Below are 18,727 nucleotides of genomic sequence, written 5' to 3'. Positions count from 1 at the left end.
AATTGGATAACCAGTTTTCTCTCTGACCGCTCACTGAGGATGATTGTAGACGGTTCCCTAACTTGAAACTTCTCCACTGATGCTAGCGTTCCCCAAGGTTCAGTTTCTTCCTCCCACTCTTTTCGTCTTGTATATTAATGACCTTCTATTGACTAGAAATGCTAGCTGACGATAGCACATTGCATTCCATCTTCCAGTTTGAGAAACATTGCCATGCACAAATAGCTGGAACTTCTCGAATATCTACTAGCAATTCGTTAAATGCTGATCTCCCGGTAATTCTCCAGTGGAACAAAGATAACTTGGTTAATTTCAATCCTTTCTTATATCCCAAAAAAAAAAGGATTCTTCTGGTCCTATGCTTATGTTTGATGACACTCAGATTTCTGACAAGATCACATATCTCTATTAGGGATTACTCTGACTTTTGATCTCTCTGTTGGCATAAGCACATCACAGATGCTGCGTTCATTACATCTAAAAATTGGGTTTTATTTTCCTTCTATACAGCTACTCATTCTATACAGCCAATCCGCCCTATCATGGAATATTGTTCCTAAATCTGGAGCGGTTTCCCATAATAATCTCTCTCAAGCTTCTAGCCTCCATTCAGAAGAGGGGCAATTAGGATTAATTAATGACCTATCTCTTACAGTCTCTCGATTCTCTGTCTCACAGGCGTCCTGTTATTTCTGCATGCTTTTTCTATAGATACTTTCTATAGATAGGCACTGTTCTTCTGAATTGGGAAATAATTCCTCCTCTCTCTTCCACACCAGTCCGAACACGTGCCGCTACCAGTCATCTTCCTTTTACTGTCCAACGTCAAACTCACAGACTCAGCTTTTCTACTTCCTCAGTTATTCTTCAACGTCCTTTTTCTGGAACAACCTCCCTTCATCCTCATTTCCCAAAAATTATAATATACAGAAATTCAAGTGTAATGTCAACAAGTATCTTCTTTCGTTTCTTCCAACCTTCAACTCACTCACTCACAGTGAAAAGTAATATAGATTCTAATACCGTTCGTTTTAGGGATTTTAATTTTAAAAAATATATATTTTTACCAGTATACAGATAATTTTATGAAACCTTTTTCGATATTAAATGAATAAATTACCAGTAAATCTGACATTTGGAGGGATAAAACCTTGCTGTAGCTGTTAAGATACCGTATTGAATATTTGTGGTGTAGCTGTCATGGAAGTTTTCATAGAGTAGTCACTGCGTATGCGCACAGTTATTCAACTTTAACCGTAAATATCAGATTACAGTACTAATACTCTATTACGATGGCATCAACAAAGAAAAGTCTTGCTTACACAGTTGATTACAAATTACAAATCATCAGTTACGCAAAGGAACGTGTAAACAGAACTTCGAAAGACATTTCGAGCCACCACCAACAGAGAAGATGATCCCGGAGTGGCGGAAATAAGAGATGATAAACTCAGTATGGCAATCATAAACAAGCATTACCTTCATCACAAACAGCAAAATGGCTGGACTTGAGAAAGAACTGAATCGGTGAATAATAGAGGAAAGGAACTGTGCCCTGTCTGTGCGAACAAAGACAATTATTTTTGAAGCAAAGGGAGTTGATCATTTTGTTGACGCAACAAGCTGTTGTTATAGATTTATGAAGCGTAACGGCTTAGCTGTGAGGACACGAACAAGGATAGCTAAGAAAATGACTAAACAATATGAAAACCAAATCCTGGAATTTCACAGATTTATAATTAATGCTAGGAAGCACACAAACTACAAGCTTGGCCAGATTGTTAATATGGATGAAGTACATTTAATGTACCCTCAAATAGTAGGTAAATGTTAAAGGTACAAAATCAGTAACTGTGAGGACATCAGGCCACGAGAAGACACACTACAGTACTATTTTGGCTTCTTGTTCTGATGGAATGAAACTTCCACCTCTCCTCTTATTCAAGAAAAACTCTGCCAAAGGAAACAATCCCACCATGTATTTTTCTCTATATTCATTCTAGGGGTGGATGGATCAAGATGGAACCAAACTGTGGCTGGAAAATGTGTGGTCACGGCTTCCTGGTGGCCTTCTTAAGAAACCTGCCCTATTGGTATGGGATCAATTTCGTGCACATAAAACAGAGGAGGGTGAAAAATTAAAAACACGACTTGCTGTAATTCCAAATGGACTTACTGGTCAATTACAACTACTCGATGTTTTTATTAAAAAGCCTTTTAAAGCTTTCATGAAAAAAGAATGGAATAAATGTATGAAGGCATAACAACAGAACTTAACACCTACTATGAAGAGACCAACAATTTTTAAGTTGTACCAATGGTTAAAAAACCTTGGGATCCAGTAAAGACCGAAACATTATGATATTGAGAATGACAGTTCGCTATCAGACAACTGCAGTGACTGTTAGGATAAGGAGTGTGATGATGATTATGAAGAGGATGATAGCAGTGATGGATTTTCTGGTTTTGAAGAAAAACTTTTTTATTGTTCTTTAAATATCAATTAGAATAATATTTTTGTATATGAATTTTTCTAAATTATGGATGCTTCTTATAAGACGGAAAATACGGTAATTATTTATTATTATTATTATTATTACGTATTTATTTTATTATTATTATTAGTTTATTTGTTTATTTTTTGTTTCTGCAGATAGGCTCCCATCATGCAATTTGAATTAGGATGAAATTTAAGATTAAGATTTTGGCATTAAGATAACATAAGATAAGATAAGATTTTGGCAAATTTAGAAACGGATTTACAAAATCGTAGAACAAAAAACGACTAGAATAAAGTATTTACGTGAAAGCACCACTTATAATAATGGCGCCTTTACTTTTTGGCTCTACAGGTAGTTGCCAACGCATAAATCCTGATCTAGTTTCCATACAAAGTCAGTAAAGTCTTTTAAACAAAATATAGTAATGTAAAGGTAGAATGTGAGTATAATCCACATTTTAATTCTGCTGTGCTAATTTTTAATGAAGTAGGGAGTGTGTGACAAGATTGGGTAAGAAAATTCGTTACCTCTCAATTTCTTTTAAAAAATATGTATATTTTAACTTGCCCCTAATAAAGAGCCGATGATGAAAATCATCCACGCTTCGTGCCGGCCCTGATGTTACCGAGAACGAAGTTGGTTTTCTAGTTTATAATATCATTTTAAAGTAATACGAAATATATCCTATTTTTGTTTCTCATAATATACACAAAGAAAGAGCAACAACAACAAAAAACAAAAGAAACAAAAATAAAATAAAACGAAGATGTAAATTTTCGATTGTTTAGAATGGCCGTAGAAGGCAGCACCTGTCAGCTTCTGTTCATTTTGCGGAATGGAGGTCAAGGTGAATTACGAAAGCAGTAAAAGAGATTGACATTCAACGCATCTCCGTCTGTGGCATTTTAACCTGAAAAATTCTGAGCAAAACTTGTAAAACGAACCTCTAGCACGTTACTTAAAGATGTTTCCCTATAAATGATTTGATTTCTTAATAAAAATCGTTTCAAGCGCATCCTCTCTGCGCACTAATTGTTGCAAACCGTTCCATCAGATAGCACGGTCTTTTGCATGTCCACGAATCTTCTGCAAATGAACCTGTGAACTTTCTAGCTATAAATGTTTTCTTGGGAAGTTTCATCTACCGTGATGATTCTTCTGGATGGGTCATATGACTTTCTGCTAATCGTCTGACTCACGTTAGTTCTGGAAAACTCCCGCCGCATTGCACCGCCGTTAGCAACTCGCGTCTTCTATATTGATTGGCACTCGCAACTTGGCCAAACTTATGCTCTATGCGGCAGCTAGGAGAACTGCAACTGCTCATGCGCATCAAAGCCAGGAGATGGCGTGTTTATAACATTGTTGCGTCATTTCGTACTAAGCTTTGTTATTCCGTTTTGGACTTTATTTTCAAACCCGTACATTGTAACGAAACAGAGCTTCATTATTTCGTCATCTTCCCAGCAAGCGGATTGTCATTTTTTCGGCACCGATTATAATCTCCGTTTTTTCTTTATCTTATTAATCTGCGTGATCTTTTGGCTTCAGAGTTCTGTTGATTTTCAAACGAAGATTATCTGTTGGCTTGTTTGAAATGTGCAGTGAAAAATGTGATTATTAAAAGAAAAATGTATATTTCGTTCGTTTGGAAAATTCGTTCGTTTGGAAAATGGAAAGTGACCGATTTTGGTTTAATAAGCAAGAATTGGAACGTATGGAATATGGAGACTATCAACTGTTAATTGAAAAATTATTTGATCGTTGCTTTGTCTAATTAAAAAAAAAAGAAAAAAAACCATCTCAATCATGGTGCCAACTTCACGAATTACTGCATGTCATTGATTTTTAAGCAAAAAATAATTTAGAAAAAAATATATATGTTGATGGTTTGACTAATGGGCCTCCACCCCTTCTAGTCTTAGTGTCTGTCTTCCGACTTTGGTAGGATTACGTCATACCGATTCCGTCTCGGTCAGTAGGCAAGTGACATTGGTTCTAAATGTGCATGTGGCTCCCCTATCGTCAACGCTTAATGTTTCTCGTCGCCGCTTTCAATCCTTTGAGGAAATGCCATTGCATGGATTGTGAAACTAGACGAGGAAAGGTGCAGTGCGACAGTTGAACAAAACTTTCATACTACGTCATCAGGGGAGAAGTGTTCATTCGTGAGATTGGCCCATCAGCTACTGTTAACTTCACATCTTCGATCATTTCCTGTGTGGCCCTTTAGAACAGATGTGTTTGTATAGTGCTCACATGTGTGGAGTGAGATGGATTGGATTAGTCGTGCTCTTTGCACGATACTACTGTTCCTTGGTAATTTTCCTTCTTTACGTATTTTCTTCTTGTCGTGTGCCTTTTTCCTCCCTCTCCTCTTCAGTTTTCCGTCGAATTTTTCAACTTTAAAAATGATAGCTTTAAGTTATCATTCACCCAACGAAAGTGAATGAGATATTGTATATGGATACAGTTCATTTACTTGTAAGTATAGTTCACAATCGCCTTTTTTCTCCTCATTGAAACGTACGTATAGCTTCCAAGCTAGATTTTATATAACACGCTACTTGTAATATTTATATCTATGAGTGTTTAGCTGGGATTTTCTTAAACTTTAGCCTGATGCAGTAACTATATAACTCTTCCAACCTGACAACCGTTTAGTATCCAAATAACTGTTATTGTTTATCTTTATAGCTACCACCACCACCCTTTTGGCTCTGCGGAACGTTCCGAGAGCCTGTAAACACCGTATATCCCAAAATATATTTGATATGACCTCTGAGAACATTTAAATCGTAAACTATATCTTGTGGATGTTAATATCCATAGGACTTCGTAATTTGATCCTAATCCATGGTGTCTTAACTGATGACATTTCCAACTACAAAGTATATATATATTTTAAATTTTTATGAGGTATATTTTGGAGCTTAAAAAGTTGTCTTAAGGTATCTAAACTTCTGTGAAAATATCAGCAGCTACGTCTTTAATTTTTATGTGTTAACTATATTAATTTAAATCGAATCCATACCTTAATTTGCATAAAAACGTTTGTTGTAAAGATCAATCTGTGAAGCGATTACTAACAAAAGTGATAAGGATATGTGAAGACATATTTTTACGATGGGTTACGCAATTGAGTTAAGAGTTACTCCAAGTAACAGCTTAGTTGGAAGTTAAACTTGAAATGCATCCTGGTATCGCCAGTTTATTACTTTATCTTCTTGACAGTTCTGCTTTTCTTGTTACGCATCAGCAGACCACAATAAAGTTTACTTGCAAATTCCTATAACTTTAAAGGGAGTTAGGTCTTCAGCTAGACAACCCTTACTTTTGTCTTCACTAATATAGAATTATCCAATTAAAATGCAACATGCCTTGGGATAATCCAGTTAATTGCAACCCAATTTCACCATAAACCAATTAAAATGCATATTCGGTAACAGCTTAATTTACAAATCATTTTTGTGATATTAAGAAACATTCGGTGATAAATATACATTCAGTTTCTTGATATTGCAGAAATGATTTATATTAGAAGGTAACGTTCCAAAATAAACATGTTTTTTCTCTAAAGAAAGTCATCTACATACGCTTCGAATGGCATTGCTGCTACAGTGAAACTGCCTTCTGCTCTGTCTAACAATATATTATTCAACTCCAGTGATGTGACGTGCTCTGTTTCTGTAATTACTTCTCTACGTTCCGTTCAACATCGCGTTGCGCAAGGAATGCATTACTCTGAGTAATCAGGTGATGATGGGTTCCTGGATAGGTGTGGGTTGTTTGTAGCTTACCATCTGCTCTGTTTCTTATGGCTCTTTTAAACCATGCGCTGATTTTACAGTCGTTACTTCTGCTGTTATTATACTCATCTTTGAATTTACACATATTTTGGATTTATTCTTTCATCTCTTGCATGTTTAGATTCAAAACTCTTGTACCAAACTTTGGGAGCGTGTTAGAGGATTGATAATAAAGAAGAAGAAACGTTTTACGAACACTGATTACAAAGTACTTTCTTCTTTGTTAAAGCTGCTTGAAAATTTTCAAGTCAAATAAGAAGCGCCCAAAAAGCATTCCATTTGTCATTTAAGTATATTTCTGTATTAATTTTTTTACACAAAAATTGCAAGTGCTTGAAGTCTTGTTTTCAGTCTGGATTCATGCTTCATAGATTACTACACATTTTGCAACCGTTGTGGGGTGTGGCGTGCCATTTCAGCAGCGTGCTGAATACTAATGAAACTGCTCTTAAATCAATACTTTAGCTTTGCATACCAGTCCATTTAAGTATTCCCACAAGTAAAAATATACCTTAGGTCAGATGGTGGAAGATAACTGGACTTCACGACCAGTCCATCTCTGAGGGAATTTTTATTTAACCAAGCCCTTGCTTCTCTCGTAATGTACATGTGATTCGTCTTGCTTGTACCGCATCTGTAGTTGCAAAATAAGTGGCATGCGATAGAGAATGAGTTAATCGCCTTCCCAAGGAACTGAACTTTATCTGTCAGCAGTTAGTACATATAGGTATTCCACAAGAGATGGAGGCTGCTACCATACCATACCAAACATTAATGCTGGATTGCGATTGGACAAATGAAGCGAGGATTTTTCTAATATCATGCATGCTGATTAGTCTTATTCGTCAGTAACATGCGGCTAAGAAAGTTTGCTTCATTAAAAGAATCCGAAGAGAGGCTAGCAACAAAAATTATATAAGGTACGTAGTAGCACTAGGCTAAATGACCTGAACATTTTAAAGTAATCGGGTTGGAAATCTGGATGAAACCCACTCTGGTAGGTACCTAATCTACTTTGTACATTCTTATTAACAGACCAAGGATCGTTTTTTGCTAAGCTGCATAGTCTTGGAATCGTAGAAAGATGCAACTGTGCGTGTGGTGATCTAGAAACAGGGGAACATGTTGTTTTTATCTGTTTGGAATATGCTGTTTACGTTTGGAATTACTAAATAAAGTTGTTAATGTTTTTTTTTTTTTTTTTTTTATGAAAACCCCAAACACGAAAGGCATCAAAACCTATAGCACTTAGTACAGTGCATGGGTTGAAGGAGAAGTATGGGGTAAGGGGATGCCGGAAACTTTGCTCTAGAGACTAAACATGGGTTTCACCACTTCAAGCCTCCAATAAGCAAAGTGGTGGTATTTCACCGGTTGATGAAAGTCATCTACCACCTTTAAAGTCATCTACCACCTTTGTTACTTGTTTGATAGATGGGGTTGAACCGTTGTTTATTAAAACAAGAGAAAATTTTATTGCCTTTCAAAATTTTGCAAATTCAGTTTTCGCAAGAAGGCATATTCTTTTGCAGTTGGAAGAGTTAAGATTACATAATGGATGTATTGGTGGACTGTACCCTTTTATTTACGTGGAACAGAGAAATTTCTTTGCAGAAGTGAACAAGATGTTGGCACTCTGTTTCCTTCATGGGTGGGTGTCCACTTCTGCTCCTGCCAACACTGTTGACAAGAAGTCTTAATTACAATTTTTCGTGGGTTTGATACTGCAATACTGCCTTTTTTCAGCTTGGTTTTGCTAATTAATTATGGGTAATTAATTAGCAAAATTAAATTATGGGTAATTTCTTTTGAGCTCTCTGACTGGTGGCGGATTGTTGTTCCTTGGACTGTTTATCTTTTTTTGGAGATTGCTGTGGGTTCCTGCAATGTGTTATAGCAATGGAATGATCAGTCTTTCGAATGTGATGCTCATCTGTGGACAATGTTTCTTAGGCAGCAGTTTCTGTTGTAACTACTGTTATTGTTTGATTATACTGAATGGCTGCTTTTAACTGAATATGTTTGAATCCCTACTTTGATGTTGACTTTTTGCATTTTGATTCTGTGCAGTTGTGCAGTTCCTTATGCTGTGCTTCTAATAGACTAATCTCCTCAATTGTATTTATGCCGCTTATTGTGCTGCGTTTGAATTTATTTAGTTTTAAATTTACAGTTAGTGGTGCTGTAGTTTTGCTATAATTGGACTCAACTTGATTATACACATACTGTTCGTGCTGCTGTAACTGTTGTTGAGCAGTTCCTTGTGCTGCCCAGCTATTGAAATGACTTTTGTATTTTATTTATCCTGCTTCTGTGGCTCATTCTGTTGTGGCTACTTTCGGAATGAACATTGCGAAGTATACTTAATTCGTCGTCAGTAATCATATAACTTCTTATGCTACAGTGCAATCAGAAGAACGTGTTGCCTTGCTGTGCAGCTGTCGAAGTACCTTCAGTATTCTGTTTGTCCTGCTTGTCCAGCTTGTTGTGCTGTAGTTGAGTTGGATGACATTGCAAAGTATAGTTGGTTTGTCATGTCGTACTATAATTTCATTGATGTTGTGCAATGTATTTATGTGTATAAGATTGTCAATAATTGTATATTGTACCATATCTATAATGTGTATAGCGGATTTGTCAGAGTGTTTGGCCAGGGACCGCTTTACTCAATAAATGAAAAAGATGAATGAAACAGCTTCCGCCGGTATCTTTCAGGGGCTGCAAAATGAATAGTATTAATGGAAACCTTCATGTAGTGGGGCGGTGATAAAATAAATACAACGTTTCTGAGGCACTTTTCGTGTAGTAAGGTGCATTTTCTTGTTTTCATCTGGCCGCTTAAATCTTGACATGGTCCTTGATATAACCCTTCTCGGGCTGAAACTTTTGACACATCCTGGAAAGTGTATGTTCCTTGAGGCATGGTGAACCGGTAGTTAGCAATTACTGTACACGAAGAACATTTTCCCCCCTTGGTCGTTTTGTGTTAACCTTAAAGAGAAATTGGATATCTGTAGACGAGTCGTTTGTTTTTGTTAACCGCCAGAGTAACTAAGGCTATGCGGCGTTAGATAGTGGGTATTTTATATTTCTTGTTTGCTGAACGTAAAACCTGAGTTTTCAGGAGAAAAAAACCACGAGATCCTCGCCTGAGACTGACTTAATTCAACAACGTTGTGAAAAAAGCTCATAAAAGTTCTTTGCGTTGTTGACGGGATTCAAACCTAGACCTTTCCCACCCAGGGAGGAAAGGACAGTGATTATATCTGATGTGCTATCACACTGGCTTAGAAGAGTCCAAAAATGTGAACATCGTTATTTACTTCTGAAGGAGTATGATCTCTTTTCAACAATTTGTGATATAAAATTATAATCGGTGATAAATTTTCCGGTAATAAAAAGTGATATTTTAAAATAAAGCAAAAGAAAATAAAGCACAGGCACACCTCGCTTTAAGATATTTTATTATAACAACACTTGGAAATTACCACCATTGTTCGGTTTGCGATATCCTTCGCCTCATTGCAGTACTTCAAGCAGAGCATTTAGTAAGTAAAAGGTAATATACGCTTTACTTGATTCACCTATTGATTTCGCTTTAATAGACTCATTTAAAATGGGTCCAAAACGATCACGAAAGGAAGAGGCAGCGTGGAAGGAAATTAAGACGAGAAAACTATAGCCTGATTGTATCCAAAATTACTTTGGAAGGCAGCTCGGTATATATCAAGACATGTAGTGGAAACTGAAAAACTGGCTGATGCTAAAATGCTAATAACCACAAAAAGTAGTAACAACCGAAGCCATGTCACAAGCTTTTACTCAATTAGAAGCTGCAATGACCATCTTTGCTGAGATGGTCATTGCAGATGACGTAGTTCACATGGATATCAAAAGCATGGGAATATTTTTTTTACCAGCTACTGTACAAAGAGAAGGGCACATAAATGTCAATAAAGTCCATAATTTAAATGACCGTAGCCAACTACACCTACAAAAGGAGAAGCTTCATTGTCTTTGATTGACAAAGATAAGAAAAACAAAAGTGTCCATTCCTTTTTATTCTACAATTTTCCTTTCATTCTATGGTTATATTGCCTAATGGAGCAGGCTCCACGTTAAATAAACCAACGGTCCATGAATTTTAGCTTTCTCTTATATAGCTAAGCTGTTCTTATTGCGTTTTTATGCAAAATAGGTAAGTCTTCTTTCACTATTAATGTATTATGCTCTAATAATTAATATATTTGAAATTTATTGTAAGGATTATTATAACATGGGATTTTATGGAAAATGGCGATTCAGTTAAAGACATTTCGCTTAGCGATTCGTTTTTACAGATACAACCCTGTCATTAAGCGATGTATACACTGTACAGTGTATACATTGGTGTGTTGACTAAGATTGCAGTTAGAACTCCACATTGAAGCATTTCATTATATAGTTTGGGCACTTATAGGAGCAATGTGAGTTGGATGAGCAATCGGGGATATAGATATAGATATAGTTCCACATAGATTCCAGGTATTGCACAATTAGCAACGATTACAATCATAAACAAGTTGGAATTGCCAGACTATAATGTCACTTTATATCTTAAAAGGAAAACTGAAACAAGCCTCCAACCACAGGCAAGTAAATATCGATAACTATGTATGCATTTTATTTTTAGTATACTTCTTAAGATTAAAATGAATAAAATAAATCTGCAGTCGTTGTCAATTCACTGCAGGATGGAGGCCTTCTCAACAAGTCATGTTGAGGGAACTGAACCATAATCTGCCATGCTGATCCACTTCGGGTTGGCAGATCGACCATAATTAGAAGTGAGGAGATTGAAACCTGGCCTATTCAAAGAACGTGTGCTATTTCCCTCCCACTCCTGGCCACTCAGCTACGAAGGCCTCACTTCTTAAAGTTATTCTAATAAAAACATGTACTGCATTCATTAGCTAGTATGGAGTTCTGCGTTGAATTTATGCTTCGTTGACGAAACGTAAATTCAGTAAAGTGGTTAGGAGACATGCCTGGACCGCCACAGGGCTGTCCTAGGGTGTCTTTTATGGCATCGATTATTGACAGTTGGGTGACGGCATCCTCGTTAAATGCATCCCACCTGATAATTAGTCGACAACTTTTAATCGGAAAACTTTTAAAAATATATTCCGGACGGTAGAGGAATTTATAATTAAACAGGAGTTAGCTAAAAGAAAAAATCCTTGTAAATTGTATTTGTGTATTTCTTGGCAGAATTTCTTAAGCGATCCTAAGAAAACCTTTCTTAAGCTATCTTAAGAAAACTTCATGAGGCCCTTTACGGCCTCATGATGTTTTATCATAGCCATTGCTTGGGATATATTCTGTGCAAGAAAAGCACGCAATATCTGAATATTTAACAGGTGTTTTGGCATCGAGTATTAAATTATTGATTTATTAAAGATTTTGCTATATTAAGAGCAAAAGGGTCGTTTTCATCGTTAGAAAAGAAGTAGTAACAAATAAAATAAACTTATCTTCATAAAGATTTAACCCATCCAAAATCTTCCTCATTCATTATACAATTATAGTTGGCCTCAGTTCTAATCTCAGTGACATTCATTTCCACCTAGAGTCTACCAAGCTCCACTTACTTTTTTCTGAGAGAATTTCAGTTATGGGTTGCTTCAACCACCATTCATCTCCATTCCATCCAGTTATCATCCAATTACAGTTACGTCTACTCTTTCCAAAAGTAACCTAGAAACACATCAATCGCCAGCTCATAAACTATCGTAAAACTTACCATCTGATCAATGAACGACATTAGGCATTCCGCCAGTGTCTAGTGTGGATATATTGGCTTTTGTTATTCACCTTTGGACAAACTCCATGGAAAAGTTTGGTGAAACTCAGGCAGTTGCTCTTGACATTTCAGATTTTTTGAGTGTTTATCATAAAGGTCTTCTAACAAAGCTCCAATCTTATGTATTTCCATCTCTTTTTTGCAATTGAACAGCCAGTTTTCTCTTTGACCGCTCACTGCAGGTTGTAGATAACTCTCAGTCTTCTAACTTCTCCTCTAATGCTTGTGTTCCGGAAGGTTTAATTCTTACTCCCATTCTTTTCTTCCTGTATAGTAATTACCTTTTTCCACTGACTGAAAACCATAGTCTCCAATAGGGCGAAGAAAACTTAGTTAACTTTAAATCAGTCCTGTCTTATTTCTTGCAAAAAATTCGACTGCTCCTAGGCTCATCGTCGATTACACTCACGTTTTTACACAAGACCTCTATTAAGGACCCTGACTTGTAATCTCTCTTGACATAAACTCACAAATATTGCTTCTTCTGCATTAAAAAAAAAACAAACCAAAACTTTTTTTCACTCTCTGCGTTACTTTTATTCTACGCAACTAAATTATTCTGTACAAATTTAAAATCCACCCTACTATGGAATATTGTTCCACCTGGAGTGGCACTCCTAATCTTCTCTCAGTCTTCATTCAAAAAAAGGAATTCAGGTTAATTAACGACCTGCCCCTTACAGTCTCTCCACTCACTGGCTCATAGATTCAGTTTCTTCTACAGGCCTCTTCTGTAGATACTTCGGTGTGCATTGGCATCTGTAATTCTCCTACTCTCTTCTAAACTAGTCGGAATATGTGCCAACATGCATTTACTGTCCAACTCTAAACTCATAGAACCAACTTTTCTCACTTCCTTGTTTATTCCTTTTAATTGTTTTGTTTTCTGGAACAACTTTCCTTCACATGTATTCCCTAAAAACTATATGCTACAGAAATTCAAGTCATTTGTCTTTTCAGCCTTCATCACATGCATGGAGTACTGTAGGTTCTAATACCTTTCGTGTTTGATGTTTTCATTAAAAAAAGTAGTGTCCACTAAGATGGGTCGTTGTCTTTGCTAATTATAAATTTTAATCCAAAAATCACTTAATGTAATAGTATTTTCTTTATTTAATTATATTTTTTAATGATCACATACCATGTATCGGGCGCCCTCGAACTTATTAGCTCCAATATCCTCGAAATTTGAGGTAAAATGAGATGGATAATGCCAACCGATTGTGCTGTCAACCGACTGTCACGGATCCTGTGCCGAGGCCCAGCTCTGCACATATGTGGGCGTGATAGCACCCTATAGATTTTCACGCGAAGCCGAGTGGTCAGGAGCTAGAGTGCAGTGGCATATGCTCTTTGAGTGGACTGTGGTCGAAGCCCATGACTTCTAAATACAATTAATGATTGTATTCAAGATTTATTGTAAACTCGTCTGACTTGGTGGTTTTGTCGGAACATTACAAGAAAGGGAGTATAAAGATGGACCATAGACATTGTGGAATAATGTGCGTTGACTAACTCAGTACACCCTGACAGCAAATGGAAATGATAAGTGAACTATTTTCCTATATCGAAGAGCACTTCAAAGAAGCTCTTTATACCAACCTTTCTACCCAATTGCAGTTCAGAAGCATCAATTAAGGAATGGAAATCATTCCATTTCCATTCTAATTGCTAAAATCACCATAATAAACCAGCCAATATCACCACAGAGAGTCATATCCATAGTGTTCAGCTCGAGGAGTGAAAATAAGTATGATCCTTTGTACCTGTCGCCTTAAGGAAACTTGCCCTCAAGAAAGTTCTGAGTTTTTCATCCAGCAGACAGGCAAATGACTATTGAAGAATTCAATTTACAGGCACTATCTACTGATGACTTTAGTTTCCTCGGCGCAAAGGTTAAACAAAACTGAAGGAACCTTAGTAAGTAGCAAATGCACTCATCCTATTCCCTCCCGTGTTTTACAGCCCGCACAACCTGCAAATCGGCCTGCGAACACATGCTTCTACAGATATAATACACTTTCGGTTATGGTCGCCCTCTTGAGGGACGTTAACACCAATACCAATCGCCTTTGTTGTAATGAAATTCAAATCGTTATTAACAGAAACAAAAGTGGCATCACCTATGAGTTCTCGAAGTTTTAGTTATCACTAGTCTTTTTCTATCTAGGAGTCATCAATTCCTCTCCTACAAAGATTTTAGGACAATAAACTAAATCATTTATTTTTTGTTTTTCTCAGATTTAAACCACAGTGTTTGCAAATGACATATTACAATACATTCTTCAGTTCCATATAAAAACAATAAAGTGATTGATGTACAGTAATTAGGGACAGTCCTAGAGTTCAGGAAGCACAACTGCGAAAATTATTGTTAGGAAAGGCGACAGCAATAAGGAGTTCTCCTTGCCTGGGTTGAGCAAACCCCCTCTTTGTTGGAGGTTTCGGGTTCTTTTCAGTGTGAGACCCGGGTTCATCCCAAATGATGTACCCCCCTCGTCAGTAATAAAAGAAAAACAGTCAGTCAGTAGGAACAGTAAAATTGCTTTTTCAAAGTTATGATGTACCTAACCGTTAAATTCCACTATATATTTTGCTCCGGGATGCCTGAGAATCCTTCTATTGACCCTAATTCGTGAATCGTTGATTTATAGACCTATTTAACGATTTTCAAGGTACTCATATACGATGAGTGGCCTCTTTATCAGGTATTTACCGAACAGTGAGTATGTCCGCCCTCAGAACAACCTGGATTCGTTGTGGTATGGATTCGACGAGGTGTTGGAGGCGTGCCGTCACAGGGATGTTGGTCCAGTTTGACTCAGTTACGTACTGTTGCAAATTGGATATTTGTGGATTTCTACTGTGAAGAGCATGTTCCACCTCATTCCACAAGTGCTCAGTTAGATTGAGATTCTGTGACTAGGAAAGTCATTGCAGTAGACCGAATTTACTTCCATGCTCATGGAAATTTTGTACAGTTCTGGCCGTGTAACCTGGCGCATTAACCTCTTCGAAGAACCGATTCTCAGGATGGATACATTGCAGCGATGAAGAGATGCGCTTGGTTAGAGACATTTTCCAGATAACTTGTAGCAACCAAATGTCGTTCCACCAGTATCAAAATTCCCAGTGTGCACCACGAAAACATGCCCGTACACCATCGGCCTGCATTATTGATACCTGTCAGGATGGGTCCATGGACTCATGCTGTTGTGTTCGCCATTTTCTGGATCTCCCATCAGCATGATCCAGCAGGAATCAGGATTCGCCAGATTAGGCAAAGCTTTCCAATTTTCCAGTATTAATGGTCCTGAGCTTATTGTAAGTGTACCTTCTTGTTTTTCCCTGACAGAAGTGGGATCCAATTCAGTCATCGGCTGCTTAACCCCATCAGTGACAAGGTACGACAAGTTGTGCGTACCGCTTTAGTTGCCACTGTTTTATGGTTGCCGATGGCTATTATTCGACTGACTAGCCTTTCTATTATCCAGCATAAAAAGAGGAAAGAATGTTTATTCTTAAAATTTAAGTTCGAAAGTCGCCTGAAGGTGTAAAGAAATTACCGAAGAGTATTTAGAGATAGCAATATTGATTAATGAAACTGAACTGCTAATTTGCTATGAAAGATTAAAGAAACTAGATTCGAGTTGGAGAATCTAAAAAAAAGGTGTTGTGGTTTAAAAGAACGTAAGGACAAAACAAAATCCTTTTAACCCATTAGGGAAACAAGAAAGATAAACTTAACTTCTGGAAAAAATGGTGAACACTTGACATCTTACTATGCAAAAAATATCAAACTGTAAGGCGCTCTACTTCCTATTACATATATATATATATATATAATAGGAAGTAGTACGCCCTAAAAAAAAAGAAACAGAGGCTATATTAATGACTCGACTCTTCTTTATAAAATTTCATTCCATTAGTGCAGAACCAGCTATATACTGGTGGACAAAAGTTAAGGTATACTTTACAGAATAACTGCCCTTGTGGGTAGCAGAGTTGGTAGAATCGCCATCCTCCCAACACCAGGTGGAAAAGACTTGAGTTCGAGTCGCGTCGTTGACGGGAGGAATTTTTATGGGCCTTTTCCACAACGGGCTGGGTTAGTCGGTCTCGGGGAGGGTGGAATGGTTTTTTCTCTCGGAAACTCGGATTTTTAGTTGCTGACGCTCCTAAAACCCTAAAACAAAAGAGCCAAAAAATGAACAAAATAAACAGTGAATGGCTGCAAGGGAAACCCCCTTACTCTTGAACACTCCTAGCCAATTAAAATTTTCTGTGAGTTTGCGTGTGTGTGTAATTTTTGAAGCCTTTATAACAAGATTATTAAAGCTTCAGCTAATACTTCAGTATGAAACTTTGATATAGATTCACAACACAACGTAATATAACTGTATATTTTCACTTTAATGATATTTGTACATTCTTTTTACATTCTTGATTTCTTAAGCTATGATATTCTTTAATTTAATTTAATTAAAGAACGATCTTTGCTGCAAAGATCGGGGCTAGTCATGCCTATTGTTTGCGTTTTCTATAATACCTGAGAGTAAAACTATGCGCATTGCAATTTTCTAATAATCACCTTGAACTAGGACCTCAAGAACAAAGACCGGTCTGTAATTGAAGAAATCTGTGTAGTTGTCACCCGCCCACTAGTTCTTATTCATACTAACTCACTAATATGGAGGTAGGTCGCTTTCAGCTGTGGTAAGAGTTTCTTCATATACCCTTCAGAAACTTGTGTGACGAGTCTTTACTGCATCTGAGGAGCAGTTCAGTTTAAAAAATATCGTTAAAAAGCTTTTTATATTTTTATTTTTCCCCTTATTTTAAGTTTAAGTTCTAAACCGGTCTTGCGGTAGAATAGAACAACATTCTTCAACAAAAGCACTGGTTGATTCATACCAATTAAATACACGCAGTCGAAAAAAAAAATACGAACCTTTGTTATTAAGATAGTCACAGACAAGAAATTTGAATAAATGCAAATATATGCAAAGAAAACTGTGACGTGGGTGATGACGTGTTGCCTCGTTGAGTATAAAGACTGCGCAGCTGTTTGAATGAAGTAATCAGAATGGAGAAAACGCATGATCTACCAAACTTTGAAAAAGGTCTTATCGTCGGTGCACATTTAGGAAGAACCACGATTCAAGAAACGAAAGAACTTTTTTCTTAAAAGCATCCATCCACTGTGCAGCAAATAATATCTCAATTCCCAGTCCAGAATTGCCCTATTTCAAATCGTACCATGCGCAAAGAATTGAGAAAATTGGCTATTGGCAGTCGCATGCCTATTCGGAAGCCATTTATTTCAGATAAAAACAGAAAAATCTGCTTTCAGTGGAACAATTGGAGAAAGTCATGTAAACAGAAGAATCACGATGTAGGTAGAGTGTGGCGAGAACTTCATGAAGGGATGGACCCCGCTTGCCTTTTTAAGACAACTCAAGCATCTGGAGGTGGTACGGGGAATGTTTTATTTCCTGAAGGTGATGGCTACTTTATGAATGTCAATGCAACAGCGCATCATGCCAGAATTGTACAAGAATGATTCGGAGAATGACACGAATTTCCACCATCTTCCCTTTCCCTCACATGCACGTGATCTAAATCCTATTGAGAATGCATGGAATATGCTGGAGAGAGCTCTTCGGCAGTGAAGTGCTCTTCCTTCAACTTTTTCGCAGCTACGCGATATTTTGCTGGAAGAATGGAAGAAAGTCAGATAATTACACCAAAATGCATTAAAACAGCTTATAGAATCCATGCCTGCCGCGACGCAAACTTACTGTTATTCGAAACAAAGGCGGCCCGATTCGATACTGAATAAAGGTTCGTATGTTTTTTAACCAATGTATGTATTTTCTAGTTCTATGCCTGAGAATGACTGCTCATAAAATCCCGACTCATGATTAGAGATGCAAAATCTGGATTCAGCCAGTGATACTCAGATCTAATTCTTCCGGGAATGGTTTAGAATTCGGAGACCTGACTGAAGTTTTCAAGGATTTAAATATGGATTAGAAGACTACATGCTCATGGCATCCTCAAAGTGGTTATTGCGAATAAATTTAAAGAAGGATTAACAAATTATTAAAAAGGTTGGGCAAACGAAGTAGGAAGAAAGTCAGGTCATTTTGTTTTAAAGGGTGTTGCTATAAGCTTGCTTCCTTGTATTATTTTTCTGCAGCCAAAACTACACTAAACTTTAATTTTGCATCGCTTGCAAGAATATAAAAATCACAAGCTTTTATCGAAACAAAAGTTCATTTCCCCAAAGTGATAAGCAGCAATATCGACTATCTTCTTGGCCTTATGTCTCATTTATGGAATATGTCTACAACTAAGACATCCTCCAAAGTTTGCAGGATGAAAAACCGTAGTGAATCTCTCTACAAAATCCTACGTCTCCGCCTGAGATTGACAAATTAATTATAGCCTCCAGTAAAAGAGATTGGAAGGTTCTAGTGGTCAAGGCACGAATCGAACTCAGATCTTTCCAGTTGGCTACCGTATAACGAAACCCCCCCCCCCACACTCTTTGCAAGTGTTGTAGTCCTTCG

General features: G+C 37.1%; 1 protein-coding gene across 1 annotated transcript in view; it reads left to right on the top strand.

The window, feature by feature from the left end:
* Positions 1-18,727, top strand: part of LOC150080093 (uncharacterized) — an 84,759-nt gene that overhangs the window by 15,418 nt on the left and 50,614 nt on the right. Inside the window, exon 3 of the mRNA XM_090381666.1 lies at positions 2,004-2,250. Coding sequence (XP_090237792.1) covers positions 2,004-2,250 — 247 coding nt within the window. The remainder of the gene's footprint in view (positions 1-2,003; positions 2,251-18,727) is intronic.

The sequence above is a fragment of the Mastigoproctus giganteus genome, chromosome 9 (assembly GCF_048544385.1).
Source record: "Mastigoproctus giganteus isolate SK-2022 chromosome 9, ASM4854438v1, whole genome shotgun sequence".
Classification (NCBI taxonomy): Eukaryota; Metazoa; Arthropoda; class Arachnida; order Uropygi; family Thelyphonidae; genus Mastigoproctus; species Mastigoproctus giganteus.
This window is presented reverse-complemented; position numbering and strand designations above follow the sequence as displayed.